Source organism: Columba livia, chromosome 8 (assembly GCF_036013475.1).
Source record: "Columba livia isolate bColLiv1 breed racing homer chromosome 8, bColLiv1.pat.W.v2, whole genome shotgun sequence".
In the NCBI taxonomy this organism is placed as follows: Eukaryota; Metazoa; Chordata; class Aves; order Columbiformes; family Columbidae; genus Columba; species Columba livia.
This window is the reverse complement of record NC_088609.1, coordinates 14113114-14136945: the sequence shown is the minus strand read 5'-3', so window position 1 is coordinate 14136945 and position 23832 is coordinate 14113114. Positions and strand designations below refer to the sequence as shown.

At 50.8% G+C, this 23832-nt stretch overlaps 1 protein-coding gene across 4 annotated transcripts in view; it reads right to left on the bottom strand.

Moving 5' to 3' along the window:
* The window catches only part of SSBP3 (single stranded DNA binding protein 3), a 52087-nt gene that overhangs the window by 15117 nt on the left and 13138 nt on the right, over positions 1-23832 (bottom strand). For all 4 annotated transcript variants that reach the window (XM_065072120.1, XM_065072123.1, XM_065072121.1 and 1 more), the window contains exon 5: positions 3282-3371. In XM_065072120.1, the coding sequence (XP_064928192.1) occupies positions 3282-3371 (90 nt within the window). The remainder of the gene's footprint in view (positions 1-3281; positions 3372-23832) is intronic.

Genomic DNA, 23832 nt, shown 5'->3' with positions numbered 1-23832 from the left:
ATCTGAGGAGGCAGCAGGACAACATGGAGTCCGGCCTGGCTTTGCCATCCTCACCCACTGTGGGTGACCTTATCCAAAGAGCTGCACCCCAGGATGCGGGGAGGGCCGGGGATGTTGGGGCGATCCCCCCAGACTGCAAAGCCCCCCGCTCTCCCTGGTTCCCGAGGTCTCTCTGCATTAGGGGGCAGTGTGGGAACATCGAGCAGCCAGCGCTTTGTTTTGGTGCATCTCGGCGCCGAGCCGCTGATGCATAGCTAACGTAGCCGCCGACATTGATTTATGGTCAACTTTCCATTTCATCAGTGTGCGGGGTACAGGCGGCACGGGGAGCTCGCGCTGGGGAGAGGAGGCACGGCTGTGGTGGGGGGCTGCTGACCGGGTATCCCCTCGTATCTATTTAGTCTTAGGAAGGTGTGGTATTAATTGCTTTCAATTTTTAATTTTCCTTCCTACATTTCCCTGGCATCCCCTCATCCCTGCTTTGAGGGATCTGCACCCCGGCATCAATCCAGCTTTCAAAACAAAAGCAGGAACACCTCTGATGACCTTTACGAGGATGAGCAGAGGGTTTGTTTGTTGATCTCAAAGGGACAAAGAGAGAGATTTAAATAAAAGTATCTACCCATTCCAGCCATCAATCCAGCCACCTTTTGTCAGAGTGCTGCCCGGTGCCGTGTGTTGGCCAGCACCACGCGATGCCCAGGACACCTGAGGGTGCCCAGGGCCCCTCCCATCATTTTGGGAAGGTTTTGGGAGACTCTGCGAGCTTCATTTCCCTTGGCCTCCCTCCAGATGGTCGCTGCTGAGCCCCAGCACGGGGCAGGTGCTCTCCCTGTGGATGGGCACTGCAGCCCAGACTCCTCTTCTCCCCTTCCCGGTGCGTCACTTCTCCCTCAAGCTCACCCCCATGAGTTTTTCAGCTACCAGCTCCCATGAATGATCCTTATCATTTTTTACCTTTGCCAGACAACAGCACACATCCCAATGCACAGGGCTGAGGAGGTTCATGCACCCCCAGAGTGGCAAGCCAGGGTTTCTGCAACTTCAGCTCCTGCTGTGATGCCCCACCATGCCAGGACAGGATCAGGCCCTCTAAAACCTCTAGAAAGAGTCTGCCCATGCCTGCTATCCTCAGGGATATCCCTGAAGGTCCCTGGTGCTTGCAGCATAGAGCAGAAGAGCAAGATACTGAAAACCCTCAAAACCTCTCCATCCTCTGGTCTCCCATCACTGGCCAAGGTGGTACCACGAGGAACCTCACCCGCTCCCACGGCTGGCACAGAAAGGGTACAGGAGAAGTAATTTGCATCTCCTGTGATCTTTTTGGTCTCGCCCTCTTGAATTCGGTGCTTTGATTTCCTACAGAGATAAGAAATTACTCCTGCTGCAACTGTCTCGCTGCTGAGCATCCAGCCCACCTCTGCAAGAGTTGGTCTCCAGCACCCGCAATAAATCAGACGGGCTTTCACGCGGCGTGGGGGATGTTCAGACTGTGTTAAAAGGTGGGATTTTTCTTCTCCCCTCCTCCTCTCCATCCCCAGGGCTGGAAGGAGAAACCAGATGTTGGAGGGCTTTCAGGAAAGGCAGGCTCTTGAGATGTCACATGCAAGCCATATGCATCGCACCCGTCCTCTCTTCCCTCTGGCAGCGCTGGGGACAGGCAGCATCCTTGTGAATGATAGCTGCACCCGTGCCATTACTTCTGCTGGGTCTTCAGGACAACCCCAACAAAGGTCCTAAGAAACTGGGTGTGCTTTTGAGCCCCCCATCCCCAGCAGCTCCTCCTCCAGCCGCACAAGAAGCAGGGAGTTGCCATGGGTTTTTTGCTACTGAATTAGACCCTTGGTGCAAAAAATGCCATGGGAAGACAGAGATAAAAGCAGGGGGGACAGCTTGGAGGCTGTCAATGGGAAGAGCCAAGATGGGAGCACGCACAGCATGTCTGGGGAGATGTGACTCCTCTTCCTCACCTTCCGCTCTTGGGGAAAGCCAACCCATCCTCTTGAAGCCTTGCCCTAACTTGGTGCCAGTTTTGCAGCTCTGAGTGAAGCATGAGCACCAAAGGACAGTCAGCTTCGCCTCGGGGCGAGATCGGGGCTTTTGGAGACACATTTGTTGGAAGTGGCAGCTTGGCACTCAGATTGCTGGCAGCAGCTATGACCTGCGAGATAGCATCTCTGCTGTTGGCTTCACCCCGTGCTGCCGAGCGCTGCTACAAGATTCGCCTGTTTCAGGGTTCCCGATCGATATCGGATATTCTTACTTTGTCAGAAGCATGTTCAGGAAATGGGATCTCTCTAAAAAACCAAAAGACAGGACCCTACTTCCCCCTTCCTATGCACATGCAAACGGCAACACCACGCTCAGATATCACCACAATAAATCACAAGTGCCTTATCAAGTTTGCCTGTCTACTGCCTGAGAAGTTCTCCAATATACAAATCACAAGCCCAGATTACAAAAAAAAAACAGCTTGCCAAAACAAATATTCCTTTAAACTCTGATCCCATTTGTTACATGAACATGTGTTTCTTCCTCAAGAAGGAAGATTTTCATGCACCAAGAGCTTACGCCACTGCAAACCAGTGCAAAGAGATTCCAGAGAAATAAACACCCCACCATTCAAGTTTTGAAAATTCCTTTTCTGAGTGCTTGTTGAGATCCCCACCATCAGTGTTGCCCCAAACATAGGTTACCCCCTCCTCAGTCAGAGCTCGGCACAGGAGAAGGAAGAAGCAAGGGGACTTCGGGGACTTTGCAAGGTATTTGCATACAAGGTGCCTCCACGCATTCGGGGACTTGGCTGGAGCTGGCTCCTGCCTGCAGCCACAGCCAGCGTTTGTTAATGCTTTCAGTGATTGCATTTGGAAAAAATCAAGCGGTTAACCAGAGAGGAGGGGAAAAAGTTTCAGGAATCAAAATCCAGAATGTTTTCAATTACGCACGTCTGTTAGGACCGGAGAACAAATACAATCTCAACCCAAACACAAACCAAGCAGCTTTGGAAAAAAACATCAGTTGTAAATATACAGTAACCTTATCGAGCAAGAAAGACATTTGCAATAAGGCCACAAAAAAATAGAAAGCAAACGTGGACGGACAGCAGAACATAAGTTATTCCTAGACAGGTCAGCTATGCGAGCATGCTGCTTCCCTAGCATCCCCTTGGAAAAAAAACAAAACCAAAACCAAAAAACACAGTCACGACAGTGCGGACATCCAGAGCATAAGCGGACACATGCGCGGTGTGGAGACGAGAATCGGGATGAGCAGCAGCCTACCTGGAAGAAACCGGGCGGGATGGGGCCCCCGGGCATCCCGTCGTTCGGGGGAATGTTTCCAAGCACAGGACTCGGGGCGGCAGCTGCGCTCTGCGGGGAACAAAACCAGGACAGACACTGTGGGTTTGAGTTGGAGTTAAGAAAAAAAACACATTAAAAAAGCTGTTTCTCCTGCCACACCACACTGAGTCTATTAGCCCATTACCTCCAGAGCCCTGAGCATCACTCCCCATGCACCAAGCATCTTTCCTCCATGGGGGAATGAGCAGAAGATGCTCAGAGCAGGAGCAGGACTGGCCTCTTCAGTCTGCCCATGGAGAAGATGGCTGTGCAAAAACTGGGGATGATTCTGGGACTGTCTTTTCATTTACCCAGGCATTTAGTCTCATTAATACACAGAGAAGCCTCATCCTACGCAACATTTCAGTCAGAAGCTGTTTTAAGGCTTTAAAAATGCTTTTCTTATCCTACCTCCCCCTGCACGTTCACCAGTTCAGTTCTGCCCTCTGAAAAAGATGCTTTCCCTGACCTCACCATCACATCAAGGCTTTATTATGAATTTCCAAATTCATCGCACAGTATCTGGGGGTAACGCTTCGGCTCACGTCTCCCTGGGAAGAGCCACCTGAGTGGCTCCAGCCCTGAAAAGGAGGGATGGGAGCAGACACGGGGTACCCAGACACCTTAGTCACTCTGTTCACAGTTACTTCCTCTCTCTGATGTACATTGACGGACAAAAGGGCTTTTCCTGGTGCAAGGAGCAGCTTCAGAAGTGCTGAAAGAAGGGTGGCAACTGCTTTGGGAAAGCACAAGTGTGATGGGAGGCTCCTAGCCAGAAGGAAAATGGTAAGGAAAAGATATTTCTCTAAAGACCACTGCTGGCAACACATCCCTGCTGGATTAGGAGCAGTCACTGTGCCATTGAAGTACACTCTCCCCTACCCATCACCCCATTCCCAGAGCAGGTACAAGGGAGTCTCTGATATTAATTGGGTTTGGAACACTGAACTACTCCCTCCACAAATTTCTACAATTGACTTATGCACCTAAAACCACGTGTGGCTGAGGAAAATCATCCACCACAAAAAAAAAAAAATTGGTGGAAAAATTTTCCACCAAGAAAATCCCACGAGCAGATGGGATACACATGAGCCTGCTCAGGCTTGGTTTTACCCCAAAGCTTGTAGCGCCTCAGCCTCACCAAATCCCACATCCCAACAGCAGCTGATCCAGCCCCGGTTGCTTTTCCCACCCTGCAAGGCAGATTCCCCAAAAAGAGACTTCCAGCTTTGCGAAATAACCGGGTAACCCTCGGTTATGGGGTCCTGCGCCCCTGGGCACAGCCCTTGCCATGCTCCCCTGAACAAGGCGCCCCGAGCAGCTTTCCCCACACCGACAGCCAGATCTGAGTGTTTTTACAGTTAATAAAAAAAAAAAGTCCTGGCAGGAAAAATAAGCCTGCCCGTTCCAGGCTCTTTTTATACATCAGACGGCAGCAAAAATAGACGGGAGAGGGAGTGAACCCAGTTCTCCCCCTCCCTCCATCCCCCCAAGTGGGTCAGCTATAAAAGTAAAACCAAATCTTAATCCAAGGCCATGAACATATTGCAGTTTCTCTGCAAAGCAGATGACGGTTCTTAATGCAAAAATATATAAGACCGAGCCCCAAAGTGCAGTGAGCCCATTTGGAATTTCCTTTATTAAACCCTCTATCACGCAAAACGCTTCTTTCCCAAGGCGGCAAGCGCCGCAATAAAGCTGCCAAGGTGATATTTTATGGTTTCAAGAGACTTCCAGCACACCACAATCCTTTGCTGGGGGAATCTCCCAACACAAAATGGATCCCAAGGCGGTGGGGAATGAGGGTGGACACATATTTGGGGATCCAGGGGGAAAGTACGCTGCCCTCCTCCTTCCCTCTGCACCAGGGAGGAGGGCAAAGCAGCCAAAGAAAATGTTTAAATAAAATGCCCATTTTTCCACAAAACCACAAGAGTATTTTTCCATGTTAAACACCCCGAAACCTCACCTATGCCTTTGCAGTGTAAATGGGGATTTAAAGTTCCTCACACATGTGGCACTTGGCAGAACTCCGTAATTAAAAGCCCGCAAGTGCCCTGAGAATATCGTAGGATGGGAGCCAAATTGGTCAGCCCTTGATGAATGATTTACAAGGCTGCGAAGTGACATTTTATTTCTTTTTTATTCCCCTCCCCATCACTGCTGCTAAGGTAAACACTGAGGCACCTTTAGCCCTGCAAAGTGATGGGAACATGGCTGTGGCTGGAACAGCTCCGCAAAACCATGGGGATGCACAAGAAAAGGAAGAAAAAGGGGAAAAAAGACAGTGGGAACAAATTTCCCAAACCCCAAGGGTGAGTACCCAAACCCCGAGGGCTTTCCAGCACCAAATGAAAAAAAAAAAAAAAAAAAAAGAAAAAAATGGACTTTTTTGCCCTCCCAGCTTCCCCCAACCTTTTTTTCACCATTTTGGTTAAGGAACTCTTTTTAGGGACGCTGGAGAGCACACATATATAAGTATATACAAACCCTTACATATACATATATAATTTTGATTTTCCTCCCAACATACGTTAGATTTTTTCCCTTTTTTCGGTGGAAGCGAGTGGAGCAATGACAATCTGGATTGCCGCGTTTCGCTTCCAAACCGAAGCTCTCAGTTAACACACCGGCTCGGTACGCCAGCAGATGCCGTCTAAGCCTTTAAATCGCACACTAATTGCACTAATTGAGCTAACAGTCTCTGTTTCGTCTCCCTACCCTGAGTCAACCAGCGTCTTCTGGTACTGCTGTAGAGATCCAAGCTGTTGACTGTAGTGTTATTTTGTCAGCCATTAAACGATTCATCAGAGTCATTAATTGATTTATTACTGCTGCCTGCGAGTATAGCTTTGCAAATAAAGAAGGATGGAGGTCAGGAGGCAATGAAAATCGGACAAAACAGCACAGCCAGGAGCTGGGCACTTGAATTATCGATAGGAGCCCACTCGCGCAGGACGGCTGGCATGAGGTTATGGGGGAAAACCAAGGGAAAAGAAGAAAAATAAAAGATGTGCCGTTCGGCTGTGCTGCCAAACCAGTTAGGTTTTTCAGCTAAAATCTATGTAGGATATAAAAGGGCTATTAAAACCGTCTTGTTTTCTTAACCTAATCCTTAGGAAGACATCAGGCTATTCCACTGTATTAATTGCATTTAAGAGCGGCGGGGAAGAGGCACTTGCGTGGCTGCACCGAGCAGCCAGACCCTGGAGCATCCTGAGCTGCCCCGATGGCATCTCGGTGTCACCCAAGTTTGCTCTCCCAGATGGGCTGAGCTGGGAACACAACTCACCTCCCCCCACTCCACAGCCCCGGGAGGAGCTGCGGACTGGGGCTTTTATTTATTTGCTCTCTTTACCACGGAGTTGAGGTCTTTGCTAGGAGGGAAGGTTTGGTGCAAGCAGGGTGCGGCGAGTGGTTTCCTGCCCCCCACCCCACGGAGACTCAACCTGAGAGGAGCTGTGAGGCACCACTGAGGCTGGAAGGGTTTTGGGGGACGAATTTAAAAACCAGAGCAGAGCGGGTGGCCTGAAATTGCTGTCCCCAGCCCCAGGGTAATGCCACCTGCGGTACCCAACAGCACCCAACAATGGACAGTTTGGGAAGCTGGGCAGCTTTCTGGATGCACCATCCCCACGCCAGTCCTTGGGATTCAGCAGCTGGATTCCTCCTCTCCATCTCCAGCCAGCAGGTACTGGACAAGCCTGAGTCACCTGCAAGAGTGGCTGGGAGGTGGGATAAGGTGCTGCACCCCAATGCACCCCATCCTGCAAGGCTTCCAGCACCGTGCTGAGCCAATATCCCGCAGAGCAGCCCGTGACCCCTCACATCTCAGCTGGAACGTCAGCCAAGCCCCGGCTTTCTGCCCAAACCTGACACACTTCGCCAACACCAGCGATGGTTTCTATTGACAACGAAAACCAGGTCCCAATTCCCATCAGCAGTATTTACTCTGCTGTTAAACACGAGCCGGTGTCCCCACCACCATCTTTAGGTTACACAGGCAGCTGTGCAGCTCAACCAAGCATCCCATGGCTGGCTTTCACCAAACATTTTTTTTTTTTTTTTAATTAACCTCCAAACAGTGGTGCAAGGTGCTGGCAGGCAGCAGGGAGGATGCTCTCTCCATGGGAAGCACCATGAGCACCAGCTGCTCTGCTGGCCTCAGCCTCCACCAACACAACAGAGACGGGGAGAGCAAGTATCTTCATGGCACGACCTAAAGCCAAACTAAAGATGGCTGGAAATCTGCTCTTTTATTTTTTTGGCAAAAAAAAAGATGATTTCGCCCTCACTTTTCTCTCCAGAAGAGCAAGACTGGAGGATTTTGGCTGGATCTCACACCACACAGCTGCAGCAGCACAAGGCACTTGAGGGCAGCTGCCTCCGGTACAAGCATGTGGGGATGCTCAGGACATGTTGGTGATCTGGTATCTATCTCTTGTCTTTGAGGTTTTTTTTTGCCTAGAGCACAGGCTTTGGAGCCTAAGCAAGAAACCAGCATGCAGGTCAAGACTTAAGCAGGCTGCGTAAACAGGTAATACAGAATTTAATTGGACTCCAGTTAAGCCTTTTCATCTCGTTAAAGCTGCCTTCATCTTACATAGCCAGGTTTTAAATTTAATAACAGAACCCTCCCACACCTCGCAGTAACCTGATTAACACTGGGGAGGATGGCACAGTGACCACTTCCTGCAGACTGGGCCCTCAGATGCTCTCCTGCATCTGTCCCCTCCACGGTGTGGTGGCAGCATCTGTGTTGCATCAACATGCATGAAAATAACTAAAATGCCAGCCCACCACAGCCGAGGAAGTGCGATGACCGTCCCATGTGACAGAACTCACAAAGTTTGGTTTGTTTCAGGGTAAAGAGAAGGTAAGAGGAATATGGGATGAAGCTCTGTGTATTGGCAAGAAGAAGATGACAGGAAAAAAAAATGAAATGGGCTTGTAGCAGTATCCCCTTCCTACCACCCAAACACCATCACCGCGCTCCCATGGGACGCTGAGCTGTGTATATAAGTTTATCTTAATTATACTTCTAGGATAGCGCAAGCTTTTTGTGCTTGCTTTAAATATATCACCTGCGAGCCACCCAGCACGGGGTGCCCCGGCACACAAAGCACCAGTGTACGCCCAGCTGGGAACAGCCACGCTCAGCCACTTTCTTCCCCTCCTTTAAAAAGAAAGAAGCAACGCCCAGCCCTGTATTTTCCTTGAGCTTAAATAAAAAAAAAAAAAAAAAATTAAAAATAAAAGGCAAAACAGTTGAATGGTGTTTCAAGCTAATACAGAGCTTTTTTTTTTCTTTCTTCCCCCTCTTGTAAAGGATAATCTGAGACAGCAGCTCTGGCCACGAAACAATAGGATTTTAATCTCTTAAGTCGGCGTCCCCCTTATCCCTGAGAAGGAAACCCCTTCAGTCATTTAGAAGTTTGTAAATAAGGCTCTTGGTAGCATCTCGGGGACATCTGCTCCGCCAGCCCGACAGCGTTCCTGCTAACATTTACAAACATCCTTACGCAAACACCCAGCGCGCTCTGCTGAGCTGGCTTTCTCTAAATATATCCCAAGGAAATAACTTGGCAGGGCTGCAAAAATTTCACAGTAACCGAATTAAAAGGGGGAGGGGGGGGAGATAAGCATGGGAGGTGTAAAACAGACTAAATGCAATTAGGCTCGGTTTTGCACACGCGTGTGTATGGAAAGGTTTACAAAGGGAAACTTCTGGGAAGTTAAGCCAGGCTTACTGCTAGTGCTTCCCCTGACTTAGGAAGGGCTTTGCAGAGCAGAGCGCTCCGGTGCTTCACGCCACACAGTTGGTGCACGGATGCACCCCATGCCTGGTTTTTAGGGAAGTTTTGCCATGGGCATCCCTGAAATCCCCCATCCCCAGCACAAGTCCCACGTCCGGCCCACACCAAACAGTCCAAATGGATCTGCTGCAATTAGCAGCCTGGAAAATGCTGTAAATAGACAGGTATTAATTACTATCAATTCTCCTCTAATAATTCTAGCAACAGACAGGGCAGGCTCTTTTCCAGCAATCAATACCACCCATTTCAGGGTTGTACCTGCCAAAACAGTTATATAAAATAATTATATAAATTTTTCATTAGATAATGCAATTGCTTAGGACTATTAATCTACCACTCATCTATCAGTGCAGGATGCTCGGCTGCACGGAGGGCCACCCGGCCAGCACCGCTGTGCAGCTCCTCGCGCCGAAAAGATGGATTTTCACCCGCACCAGACACTTCGCTCCCGAAGCACCTATGCAAGCTTAATGCAAAGCTTACAGGTTCATTTCAGATTTTTAAAAATTATTACTATTTTTAAAACCAAAAGGGAAATAGCCCCAGCAAGCAAAGCTGCCGGGAGAGGTTAATTTGACAGGAGTTTTCTGCGAAGTTGTGACGATTAAAACAGACAGGTGTTTGCTCCCCTTGACGCCCCTAAGTTTTGCACCGCTGCCATCAGGGTGTAATTATGTGGGGTTGCGTGGTTGGATGCTTTTTGGTACATGCACCAGCTTGCTTTCCACCCCTGCCACGGCCGAAATCAAGTCCCCTCTTTTACCAGCCTTTGAAAAGCCCAGATTAAGGAAAAATACTGCCTCCCTCTCAAAAACAATAGTAATAAATTGGTGATGAGGTGCAAGGTAGGCTGGCAGCCCGATTTCTGCTTCCCAGCGCCTGTACAAATCACTGCTTCTCTGCATTCTGCCTTCCTCCAGATTGAAATTGCCAAGCGAATTTTGGAAGGGGTTATAAGAAAAGCTAGATTTAAACTGGTAATCTAATTCAAAAGAGGAAAAAAAATTAGATATAATCCATGGCTTTAGAAAAACACTGTGCCACTGCACCATGTGCATTTAGATAAAATATAGTTTAAACTTGTCCAAAGGATTTACTAACAACTAACGAGGATATTGCCAATCCCATCGGCTGGCCGGCACGCCGCAAAACACCCTAGAGGCATCCACCGCCCAGCAGCGATTTCACCATTAGAGATGGGTGCAGATTTGTTTCTCTTTTTTTCATTTTTGCCACCACGTGTTTCAACTAGCCGATCCCACCGCTTGCTGTTTGCAGTCAACAATAACATAAAATGAGGTGCAAGCCTGGATGGGGAGAGTGATACCTCATACATAACCGCCCTCTGGATCCAGGGAAGGGGGTGAGACCCTCCTGGCACCTGCCTTTGCAATGCAGTGGGAAACACTGTGACCTTCCTGGAAAAACACCCATTTCCATTGTTTGGGCAGCAGGGTGCTGTGGGATGGAGCAACAACACCCCAAAACAGCATCCAGCACTTCGCCCCCGGGTCCACCCAGAGAGGACCAGGACCTGTCTCTGCCCCATGGGAAAACATCCCTGTTTTCTCCATCACCTCCTGCCGCAGGGGAAAGAGAGGAGGGAATTAATGCAAATACTCCCATTCTTGTCATGCACTTGAATGCCAAAATATCCCATTTGCTTAAGCCTATTTTACTGCTAGCAGCTGCCCTGGTATTATTCCCCAACACCAAAGGCAAAGGGCGAAAGAAGTTGGTCCGGAGCAGGTGAACACCATCTGCCCATCCACAACATGATGCTGATGGCCACCATCTCCGTGTAATAACACAAAACCCATTTGAACGCCTGCGAAAGGTTACGGCGGCGCTTGAAAAAGCGCCGCCGTAACCTTTCGCAGGCGTTCAAATGGGCTTTGTGTACCTATAGAGGCAGTCATGCATCCGTCCCTGCTTGCAGCAGCCCCTGTCTGATGTGCCTGCTCATCTATGAAGAGTAAAGTTTTTCCACAACGAGCTTTAAAGAAAAAAAAAAAAAAAGGTAATAATAATTTTAAAAATACTGAACCAAGTCCTCTCCTCTAACAAAGTGGCAAGTTAACAACAACAACAAAAAAATCATGATTTTTAACAAAAGTGTCTTTGTTGATGTCTGAGGATGCTTCATAGCATCTTCTCTGCACAGCATTTTCTATTAAATATGCTTGTGGAAGGATGGAAATGCCTTAAACCAAGGTGGAGGCAGCAGCTGAATTAAAAAAGGGCTGTGACTTGCTGGGCAGGGTACAAAGTCCAGCACCTTGTATAAACCCTGGTGAGGCGGATGGGGACTTTGCACAGGAGCAGCTGGCACCGCCACGGCCAGAGCCAGGGCAGTCTGTCAGAGCTGTAAATTAACCAGGACGGATGGACTTATTGTCAATTTTGGGAACTCCTGTATTTGGTCTCAATGCTGGCTATGGGGTTTTGCCCTCTCCATCACCCAAACAGCACCCATCCTATAGCACCCACTCTCCTGGGAGCATCGCCATGGCGAGCCCACCAGGTTTCTGAACGCTTGATGAATCCCCGGCAGCAAGTAAGGGCTTGGAAGTCCTTTGTGGGGCTGTGGTCATGCTCCGAGAGTCAACCCAGCCCTTGAGGAGCCTTTGCTAGGACAGCAACATCGCGGCATCATGAGGAAAGCCGTCCACAAACGCCAGTCCCACACGAGATAGTTTTGCAATTGAGTGATGCCCTCGCTGGTGTGCATGGAGAAAAGCCACGGTGTCTCAGCATGATTCCGACCATTTCCAGGGTGATGTTTTAAGAATCATCAAAATATTCTGCCCTCCATGTGGCACTTTACACGTAAGTGCTGCCCAGGTACAGAGCTGCAGAGCATCCTGCATCCATGCAGCTTTTACCACCTAGGATCAGGATTGCGGAGCATCCTGTATCCCTATGACAAGCTCTGGGGGGCACAGTTAAAGCCAAAGCAGTGCTAAACATCCCCAGAAATCACCCCTGCACATCTGCCAGGGGTCAGAGATGAGGGGTTTTGGGGAGGGGGGAGTGGATTGCAGCAACTTTCCCCTCCTCTCTGCTCATTTAATCCTCTGGGCTAATCCCTTCCAGCCATATGGAGCCCTCGCATCCCAAATCTGCCCCCGGGAAGCACCCACTGCTGCCCCTTCACACCCCTTATCCCCTGGGAGCAGCGCTTTGGATCTCAAAAGCTATGTATGAGGGCAGAAAGGGTGCGAGCTTCCCCACAGCCCCCTGAGAGACACTTCCATGCAGCAGCCCCCCAACAGACCATGCATGCAGTTTCTTATTATTCACACTAAAAATACTCTTTAAACCCAGGTGAGCACAGCCCCCATGTCCGTTTCCCCCCTCTTTTTTAACAGGAGTGTTTAAAAACTGCAGTTATTTCTGGGTGCTGACCCCAAAAATACTATTTCCCAGGTCCGGCAATTGCTCGAGGCATTTGAAAATTAATAGAACAGTTAGAGCAAAGGACAGGAGGAGTAAATCTGACATAAGCCAGCATGTAATTCAGCACCCTTCTCAAGAACTGAGAGTTTTCTCCACACCCAGCAAAAGGCAAGGGCTGGGGTAGCTCAGAGGAGGCACAGATCTTCCCTGGTGGGTTAGGATTTTTCAAGAGAAGGATGGTGAGCGGGCAAAGTTTAATTTCCAGAGCATTTAAAATATTTTGGCATGTTCTGAAGAAGGAGAAAAGGTGTGTATCCATGGGACAAGAGGGATTCTACCACGCTATCTTGCTTCCAGCCCTGCTTTTTCTTGCCTACCCCTATCTGGGGTAGGAAACACCACTCTAAAGTGGCCCCAAGTTTTATTTACCTTAACGCCAGCTCTCCAGATTGCTTTGGCACCACTGGCAGTGGCGGGTCGGGCACAGCTGAGCCATGGGGCTTCTCTGTGGAAAAGTCCCTGTGGAGCTGTATAACTCAAGGAGCAACCTCACAAGGTACAAAACAGGCTACAAGAGGATTTCTGATAAAAATGTGTTGGTTTTTTTTAAAATTAGTCACTTGTTTGGCATGCTTAAAGAGAGGTTTGGTTAGATGAAACTCCAAGCTGTGTTACCCTTAAAGCTTACAAAACATTAATTATTTCACTTCTAAGAGCACCTCTCCCTGTCAAAATAAGGCAGTTAATACAAACCCCCCATTTATGAACTGGGAGCTTTTTGAAGCCAGCTCTGGAGAGACCTTATAAAACCAGCATGCAAACCCCTGCCCCCTGACCCAGCAATAAACTAGTACGTGAGGCAGGAAAACTTAAAGTCTTGAGAACAAGAAAAAAAAGAAAAAAATTAGCCCCAGGCTTTCAGACAGCCGAGGGGGGAGGGAGAGACGTGAGAGCACCGAGCATCACCGCAAGGTCTTGTTTAGACTGGCAGCACCAGGAAAACCTGGTTACAGAGCGTGTGGGCAGAGTCCGAGGGATGGAGGGGGAGGATGAGCCAAGGGAGGAGACGGGTACGATGGTCATGGCCGTGAACTGCTGATGGGAACTTCCCGATGGGCTTTTTATTTTTTTTTTTTTCACATCTACCATTTGATATCCATATTCCCCACAGTCAGTCACTCTCACAGTACCCCAATGCGTGGCTCCCGCAAGCCCAGGGACACAGCCAGTGGGTCTGAGTCTCAGTGACACCATCCTCTCCACTGGTAACATGCCCATGGGTACCAGGCTGTGTCCCCATCCCTGTGGTGAACCGTCCTCGGTTCCCAAAGCTGAGCATCCTGCAACCTGCCAGCTCTGATGGCCACTGCCCTTTGCCTCTCTTGGAGCAAAACACCCCCAAAACTCATGGGGAGCCACGGGCAGACCTTGAGCTCCCTAAAATGCAGAGGATGCCCCACAGCACTTGAACTTTTCTAAGCCTCAGTACAAGCTGGAGAGGAGCCCCACATCCCCAGCATGATGCCCACCTTGCAGCCCCCCGTGTTGGCGAAGCTCTGGTGGTCTGTGGAGTTTCTCCCTCCTCCTGTCCCAGAGGGAGTGATGGGGCACCCACCACAGCAGGCCCCCCCTGCGCCCACCAGAATTTCGGTAGGTGACAGCCCCTCCTGAGAAAATCCTTCCTGGCCACGGCATGGAAGCAACATCATGGACGAGGGGCTTTTGTGCAGGCAGCACCCCGCTAAGCCGCACAAAGCCGGGGGGGTTTCCAAGGGCTCCCGGTGCAGGGAAGGGGCCCCTCCATCTTCCCCCCCTCCTCCCCGGCACTGGCTTTTGTATCGCCTTGGCCGGATTCATTAACTCCCCTCCCGGAGCTGGGGCCTCCTCTGCCTGCAATCCCTGCGGATTTTACCTCCGGGCAAGAGCAAGGGGGGGAAACAAAAAAAGGGGGGCAGCTCAGAGCCATGAAAGAGCCTGGTAAAAACAACAGACTGCAGTTGAGGGATAGATACGTGATGGCTTTAAAAAAGCGCACCATCGAGGAGAGTTGGATGGCTCTGCCAAAAGGAAAGAAGTGTCTTCCCACTTGCAAACAAGAGTTAATTATAGAAAAAAAAAAAGCCCAGGAAAGTGTTAAAACCATCTGTGCCATGAGGAAGAGGCTGGGGCCGGGCGGGCGCAGGCAGCAGCACTGACAGCTGCTGTGTACAGGCAGCCCGGACTGCTCCCCCCGCGCTGTGCCATCCCGGCCATGCCATCCTCACCACGACACCCTTGCCATGCCATCCCGGCCATGCCATCCTCCTGAGCCAGCGGTGGTAGCCAGCCACATTGCTGCCAGGTCCTACCCACCTCAGCACTGTGGGTCCCAATGGGACACCCCCCAGCAGCCGCCCTCCTGGAGGGGTGCACAGGGCACCAAGTTTGGCAGACAAGGCCACCACCAACCCCCAAAAGTGCCCCAGGTGGCAGAGAAGGGACATCCCTGGGATGCAGAGCACAGCTTCACCAGGAGACTCGTCCTTCAAATACATCCCACTGAAGCATCACACTGGTACGTCCCAAGGGACAGACCTCTAGACACCCAAACCCTGGGGAAATGAGGCGGGTGTGACGATGTCAGGCGCCCCATGTTGCCCCTGCCACCTCCTAGACAGGCCTGGGGATGGCTGTGCGTCCTGTCCCGGGAAGCACGGGGACAACGGGAGGCTGGAGACCAGCCTGCCCAGCTGCAGCACCGCAGCCGGATCCCAACTGCTTCACAAATATTTACCTAACTGGTTTTTAAACAAATCCGAAATGCCAGAGAGTTTAAAGTCCACGTCCCAAACAGCTCCTGTCTTGCTCTCTTGCCTGCTCTCAGGTCCCCAGTCGCCTGCCTGGGGGTGCCTCCAGGTTCCCACACCCTGCGCCCCAATCCCCCTATTTTAAAAAACCTGCAGGCAGGCAGGCTCCTGCCTGGTCAGGCAGCCGGGCCAGCAGCAACACTCCTGCCTCTGATTTTATTAGGGACATTCAGGCTGGATGATGCCTGAACACGCAACTGGTGCATTTCAGAGGAGACCTCACGCTGATGAGCTTGCATATAGATTCACCGCAGAAAATAATTAGCCATAATTAAGGGCTTCTGGTTTATGGCTCCTACAATTGTTTAAACAGCAGAGCCCTGTTCAAATTAAGTTCAGGACTCGCCAATAAATATTTCTTTACCGTGATACGGTTTAGTTTCAGACTCCTGCTCCAAGCAGACAGCCTGGGCTGCTCAGATCGGGGTCAGAGCTGCTTCTCCTGCAAGGAGGCACCAGGGCCGCACATCTGGACTCAGTCCCAAAATCACACTCTAGAGCAAAAACTTGTTGGGCGTAAGAGGAGGGAAGGAGGAATGGTAGAAAAAACCTGCCAGGAGTTGGAGAAGACAAGAACAGATCAATGCCAAGAAGGTGCTGCTGGTGGGTCAATGGCTCCGGTGTGACCACAGCACAGCCGGATCGGGTGACATTTTGGATCGCCGAGATGGAGGAGCAGTTTGAGGCTCTTCCACGTAACATCTAGCCACTTGTCCAGCCCCGGTCCCACCTGCAGCGCTCCCTCGGTACGGACAACATATGGTACGTCTCACCTCATTAGAGACATAACTAGCAGAAATAATAAGCAAGTTTGGTTCTTCTGCCACCACGTGCTGTTGTAAGAGAGCCATCAACACACAAAATCTAAACTAATGCACTAGACCAAGCTGTTCAGCACTGAAGTTTTCTGGTGTCCCCCCGAAAACCCTGTCCCCAAAGCCAGCCCTGGTCCTGCAGCATGCTCATGCTCCACAACACCAGCACGGACAATAACAACTGAGCAAAGCAGAGTTAAATTCAAAGATCACTATTCATATCAAGAGATTTTGGCTGTGAAGGCCATTCTGCCAAGGGGGGGGCATCCATACCACTGTGTTCTCTGGAGCAAGAAGAGAGCGAGAGGGAGTCCCAGGCTGCAGGAACCGTGCGTGGGTGGAAACCTGCAAGCAGCTCCACAACACACAAACTGAAAGTTTTTTTTGGTGTGTTTTTGTTTTTTTCTTGGTTGCTTGGTTTTTTTTTTCCCCTTTTCAATTAACACCAGCACTCTGTTAGCACTGGCAAAGAGGGAACCCATCACTGTGCCACCGTCCACCACGAGGCACCATGCTGTTTCCTTTGAGTAAAAGGGATGCTTTCCCCCCACCACTGCTTCTGCCAGCAAAAGAAACCTCAGAAAGTCCTGGGAACAAAACCCTGATGCTGCTCTGCCACCCAGCACAGGTTTGGTGGCTCCCCAGAGGGAGAAGCCGGGAGCACCGCCGGCTCCTGCCAACTGCAGGGTTTTTCCGAGTACAATTGAGGAGCACCGTGGGAAGCATGCAGGGAAAATGGCCATATCATAAACCAACTCAACTTTATGACCTGAACATTTTAAGACATAGCAGGAGCCTTTGTACTGTGGATGTAACTGCAATCTATCAGTTAGCCACCACTTCCACCAAGATCTAATGCTCTAGATTTTGCAAACGCTGACTTGAAGACCCATATCAAATACATTACGGTACCACTATTTCTCGTTACCCATGCTGATGATTCAATTAATTTAAAAACACCAGAGAAATTTAATTTTGCCATTAACCCTGCAATCCCCGGCAAATGCCAGCTGGGAATACAGCAGCCGCCTGCCCAGGTCTGGATGGATCGGAGGAGTGGGTGGAGAGAGAAGGGATAAAAGATGAGGATTGACAGATGTGAGCAGAGAAAAAGGGTAAGGCAGGATTTTTTTAAGTCGTGTTCAGGGATAGAAAGTTTGCAGGAGAGGTGGGACACAGAGCAAACAAGGGGTTGCAGAACAGCCCGCAAAGGGCTTTATTCAAAACAGGCTCTTGTGGAGAAGACTTGCTCTCTTCCTTCCACCAGCATGGCTTGAACTCACATGGCCCTGCACAAATCCAAAGACAAACACGATACAGAACGCAAAATGTCCCAGTAGGCACTCTCCAAAAGGGTAACCACCAAAGCCTGCCTGGCTCTCCTCTCAGATTCATCAGCAGGGCCAAGGGTTAACAGGAACCACCAAACGGAGCACGAACTCTATAAAAGCAAGCTGTTCTTCTGCAGGGCGGGGAAAGGCTGAGCTTTAGAGACCTGCAGTGAGGGTTTGCACGTAGGCTCAGGCCTCCGGTCAAGCAGGGCTCACCCGTGGCTTCTTTGGCCAGCCAAGCTCACCGCGCAGGCACCGCACAGAAGGGACATGGCCACCCAACAAGCCTTCCTCCCCAACATGCGGCCAGAGAAGAATAGTTAGCTCAAGCAGAGCCCTCCCATCTGCTTTTGTTTTCCAGTCTTCAGTCCTGGGCTCTGCTAAAGCCCCTGAAGTCACCGGGCATCTGTTCTCCTCCACCCATCGCAATCTGCCAGCCACCGCCGCTCTGACAGCCATCCATCACGCCGTAATACGCTGACCACGAGACCCAGTGGGACATCATTTTCAAGTCAAATGCAGCAGTTAGCATAAAATAAAGCATCGCCCTGGTTTGGTCTTTTTTTTTTTCTTTTTCTTTTTTATTTTTATGATTCCACAGCTGCAGCTAGGGACTCGCTATGCAACAAAAGTGAGGGGGGAGAAAAAGGCACAGGAAAATGGCAATTCTACTCTTCTGAGTCATAACAATTATGACGTTGTGATAAGAAACGTTTTCTATGAATTTTTAAGTACCAGTAATCCTGTTTTGCAATTGTCCCCTGGGAACAAGGCGACAGATTGAATGGAGCTGACAGTTATTTCCATCCTGACGAACGTGGCTCCGACGCGCCGTCTCCTCCCTCCAAACTTCCCGGCCCGGCGCTGAGCCCACCGCTCCAGCTCTGGCTTGTTTGGCACAAGCAAAGCAGAGCTGGTTCGGCTACTGGTGTGACCGAGGACATCCCTGATGACCCTGCAAAAACCACTCCACTGGCCCTAAATCCCAAGTGTGAATTTATTGCAGTGCTCATGAAGCAGAGCTGCCCTCCAACAGCGCGCACAGGGAGGAAATGCACCCGATAAAGTCCCTCTTCCTTGCACATATGACTGTCCCCTTGAGAAACACTCAGCTGTGAGCTACGAGGTGAGTCCAGCATCTCAGACCCCTGGTCCAGCCACCACAAACACCTCTGTGGGTCCCAGGAAGATGCTGTTCAACAGCACCAGACTCCAGGGAAGAACATCCCTTGATGTTTCAGTGTTTGAGACTCCAAAATTTACATCACCACCCTAAAAACCTGCAGATTTATCTCACTGACATCGAAACAGGCCGCAGGAGCGTGCAGCAGGGAAACGCACCTTTTTGTTAAAAGTCTTTTAGACCGGGAACAAACCCAGTTCCTTTTACCTCTTTTGTAAAATAAGCGCTGTCATCAGAATCAGTGCTGAGGAGCGAATTTGTTTTGCAGAGAAACAAATAAATAATGGATGACGAAGGAAAGCTGCCACGGTGAGACTGCTTAGGAGATGCTCTGCTCTACACAGCCTTTCCCGATACGCTCGTTTTTATGGTCCCTCGTGCAGGCGCCGGCTCCAGCCCCAGCGATGCTCCCCAAACCCAGGCACCAACGGGCACACTTGCCAAAGCGACACACTCAAGGACATAGATACCTTACAGCTGTTGGTTTTGGTACCCTGTACATATGATGGGGATGTGCTTTAATTGCCAGTGGGCAAGGAGAGATGCAGGATGTGCTCCTGCAAACCCAGGGCATCACACGGGCCCCAAGGTACAGCCCGGCACAGAGCAGCATCCCCAGAGGGACGCCCAGCCCGTCATCCTCCAAGCACCAGCCATCCTCAGCCACCAACCTGTCAATAAGTCTCAATCCTTTCAATAATGTTTAACAACAACAACAACAACAAAACAGAAAAACTAAGTTTCTGCTTCTCTGTTAACAGTCACGCCGTGCATCTCCCACCTCTGCCCTGGGACTGCTCCACGCTGGCACTCTGCACGAGTGGGGATGATGCCCCATGCCCACCCACAACAAAAGCCTGGGCCTTTAAACGATATATAGCCTGAAGACTTTAAAAACAGCCTGTCAATTTAGATGCAAATTTATTTTAGATGCGACAGAGGGCTTACAAAAGAAGGTGCAGCTAGACGCTGTTTGCTTCTGCTAAAGGCTGTTGGGATTTGGCTCCCAAGGGCGCTGGGATGGGTGACAGAAAAGCTACCAGGGTGAGTGCCAGGATGCAGAAGCTTTCACCTCTAGATCAGTCCCTGGCTAAAACCCAGCTCCATAATGACCAAAAACCTTTGGACTGAAGGCTCTGCAAGCTGCTGCCATCAGGGAGGTACACACACAGAAATGTGCCCACCACCACACCTCTTCCCGGCATGTCCTCCTCCGAGCAACACCACGGAGACCAGCATCCTTTGTTCTCCACTTTGTTTTCCTTCCCCGAGCCTGGGCAGCCCTCCTCCTCCTCCTCCTCCTCCTCCCTGTCTCCACCACCACCGCCCCAGGGCCAGGCTGCAGCCCTGCAGGTCCCCGAGGCGGTTTCTCAGAAAGTGTAACCGTTTCTGCAGAAAGTTTGGCAGCTCGGGCCAATGGCAGGAGTTTCTTTAATCAACTCAAATTGCATTTTCTGCAGATAAGTCCCCAACTCTCATCTGCCAATAAAAAGCCAGCCGGACGGCAGGAAAAAAAAAAAAAAGAGACAACAAAACCCAACACACCCCCCCTCATGCAGGCTGCAAAGTCACCGCACAAGCTCGCAGGGTGATTATTTATAGCCTTCCCCTCTGCAAAAGCCAAAAATAATTGTTCCAGCCCAATTACCGAATTTCTGAGCGCTCGGCTCAGGGGTAGCCACTGAAGCACCGAGCCTCGAGCCGCTTGCAATTAGCACCCGGCGAGGTGGGACGGCTAACAGCGGCGGGCACCTCTGGAGAGCCAGCACAGCAGCGCTTCCCAGATGCTGGGCTTTGGTGAGGAGGACACATCTTATGAATGTAACCTCCCCAGGGTTGCCCTGGGGCTCCAAAGATCCCCTTGTCTATCGTCAGCAAAGGCAGGAGAAGAGAAGCAACCATATTTTGCATGGGAAGAGGGGGAATGCACCAGGTACCCCCACCTCTGAGCACCTTCCTTAATATAAAAAAAAAAAAAAATTACACATATACATCAAAATCACTGGCAGTGGAGTAAAGCCAAAGGGCAATTTATGGCTGACTGCCACACAGTCGCCACGCCTGCAATCAAAACTGAGCTCCCGGGTTGGGTTATTAGACGTTTTGAGGATGATCATCTCTTGATGACCCTTGTAAAGAACAACACAAGCTCCTATAACCCAGTGTAAGCCCCCCTGGGCAGGCAAAGCCCCCAGTACAGCTGCCTTTGGAGGGAGCAAGCTCAGGCTTCTGTGGCCACAGGAAGGTCTCAAATAAAAATACCAGATTTGTAAAGACCACATAAAGTAGAGGGAAACCCAACCGGTCCAGTGGCCCCAGTCAAAGAGCCAGGAGGAACCTGTGTAGGAACCCAGAGATACTCCTGAACCAAACTCACAGGTAAACACCTTTGTTTCTTTTGAGAGACAGCCTAAAATTTCACCTTACTAGGGAGGGAGTTTTCCTTTGGTATCTGCTTCAGAAGGACCAGATGTGTCACACTGAGTTGCCCTCACACCCATGGCCCAGGATGGTGTGTCCCCATGAGGTGTGTCCCATGCTGCAGACCACCCAGTTGCCAGCATGTCCTACCAACTCAAGCAACTAGTGAAGTTGCAAACACCTAAAAAAAGAAGTCAAAACGTGCCCTCTCCCTTCCACATGACTCATCCCACCCCTTGACCATCCTCATCCTGAGGGTGACCCAGGCACCTCTTCCTCCGAAGCGCACACAGGAGGGGGCTGCAGACCCTCCAGGGGATCCACCTCCACAGGACACCTCCTACTAGAATCAGCCTGGATGTCAAACCTCCCTCCAGCACCACTGAGCTGCCAGGTGGGGGGGATACAGGGTGGGGGGACCCCATCTCTACCCCAGCAGGCACTGCTCCCCCTCCCTGCCAGCTCCAGCCGCTCCTGCCATCCAAACGGAGCAGATGGCACCCTCAACACTTACGGCTTCGCTTTCCAGCCGCCATCGCAGAGCCGCTTCTCGGCAGGGCGGAGGCGGGGGGGAGACGGCGTGTGTTTTTTTAAATTTTTCCTGGGAATTTTGATTTTCTTTAAAAAAAAACAAAACAAAACAAAAAAAAACCCCAAAACAAAACAAACAAAAAAACCCACCAAAAATGCAACAGCACATATAATCCTGCACTTGAGACCCAGGAGCCCCTCCCTGGCAGGCAGAGCACGGTGCTCTGCAGACGGACAGTGTGTGCCGGATGATCGGTAGTTTGTCTGTCTGTCCATCCCTTGGGAATTGGCTGACCACCCAAAATCCTCATGAAGAAGCCTCACAAAGCAGACATGGGGCAGGGGAAAAAAAAGAAGAATCAAGCAATCAAAAAAATGGCTTTATAGGAATTCTGCTCTATTGATGGTTCATCCCCGGCTTGCCAAGGGACGGCTTCTGCCTTTGCCACCCCATTGAGGCAGCTGGAGGTTTGGAGAAATGTGTCCTGAGGGGAGAACACCTGAAAGCCAAGCCGTGTTTCACCTCCCTGGGACATCGGTCCTCCTGTCTCCACCAGCTAAGATGGAGCAAGGGAGATGCTGTCCCACTCGGGGCAGTGACGGGCTCTCAGAGCATTTGCCAGCTGAGGTACCAGACCTGCTCAGGTCCGATGCTGCAGCACACCACAGCTGTCTCGTCCTACACCAATGGCTCAAACCAGGCTTTTGCTTCCCGGTGGAAGCCAACACCTAGAAATGAGGCTGGGAAACCATAAATCTGGGCATCGCAGACACCAGATTGCTTTCAGCAGCCGTGCTCCGCACAGAGCTCGGTGATAAGTAACAAAAAAAGTCTGTGCTTTGTGCCACTGATTTCTTGTCTGGGGATGCATAAAACCTGGGAGATGACAGATCGACACCTCGATCCAAGAGCATCCCCACACTCGCTCTGCCAGAGAGGTGGATAAACAAAGGCAGCTCTCCCCGGCGTCCGCAGGCAGCTGCCATCCCGTGATAGTGAGAGGGGGAAAAACAAAAGAGGTCTGCGCTGTTGGGATCCGCGAGAATGGGATGCTCCTGGCCCCTTTATGCTGTTGGTACCCACGGGGAGCTTGGCCCCTGTCCCTCAGACATGTCCCTTCCCTGGGGGTTTCCTCGCCATGGTGAGATGCCAGGAGGAAAACATCCCCGTTTTGAACACATAGAGCGGCTTGGTCATCCCGGCAAAGAGCTCAGTGATGGTTGGACCAGGCTGCGGGGGTTTGGTGCCGATGGGTGCTGTCAGGTGGAACAGGCACTCATCAGAATCCCACACAGGACTGCACAGGCAGAAGAGCCTGAGCACCCAGCACACGGAGATTCGGCAAGGTCAAATATTTGGCAGGGAAGTTTTCTGATGTAGTTTCTTAATTTAGACAGCCCCACTGCTGGCAAGGAGCGGTGGGCACTCACCAACACTTCGCCCAGGGTGGTCATGACAGCGAGGGAAAAGAGAGCGCGCTGGGAAACACCAACTTGAGGATGTCTCCAAGAAAAAAAAAAGAGAAGGCAGCCATGGCTAACACACCAAAATCCTAAGATGTTGGTCCACCTGTAGGTGTGCACGTGCTGGTTGAGTTCACCTGGCCTGAAGCAGCTGGAATAATGCTGGTGCTCTTCTCCCAAACCCACCCTCCTTCCCCAAAACGCTGCCTGGACCCCTGCACCTCATCTCTACCACCTCTTCCAACCACCATGGACCTGCGCTGCCCTACTCGTGCCCCATCAGTTAGTTGCTAGAGCCCCAGCTCCTCACATGAGAGCCCTGTTGCTGGGCTTCACCCCAACAGAGCAGCAAAGACCCAAAAATTCAGGTTTTGGAAGTGCCAACAAGAGCATCTCTAGCTCCTGAGGGACACCAGGCCACCACTGCAAATCCTTCAGAAGGAGGGAAGGCAAAGCAGGAAATCATCTTTGCAACCCCAAAATTGAATAATTATCACCTGGGCTGTGAAAAGCCCTTTCCCTCTCCCTGGGCACCAGCTCCCAGGACCCCCCAGCACCCAGGGAGTGGACCAGGCCGGTGCTTTGCCAAGGAATGCCGGGGGCGGTGGCGGAGGGAGCAGCCGCGGCGGCGGCGCTGGGAAGGGAACCAGCTGGAGAGCCGCAGCCTCATGAAATAATGAAATGC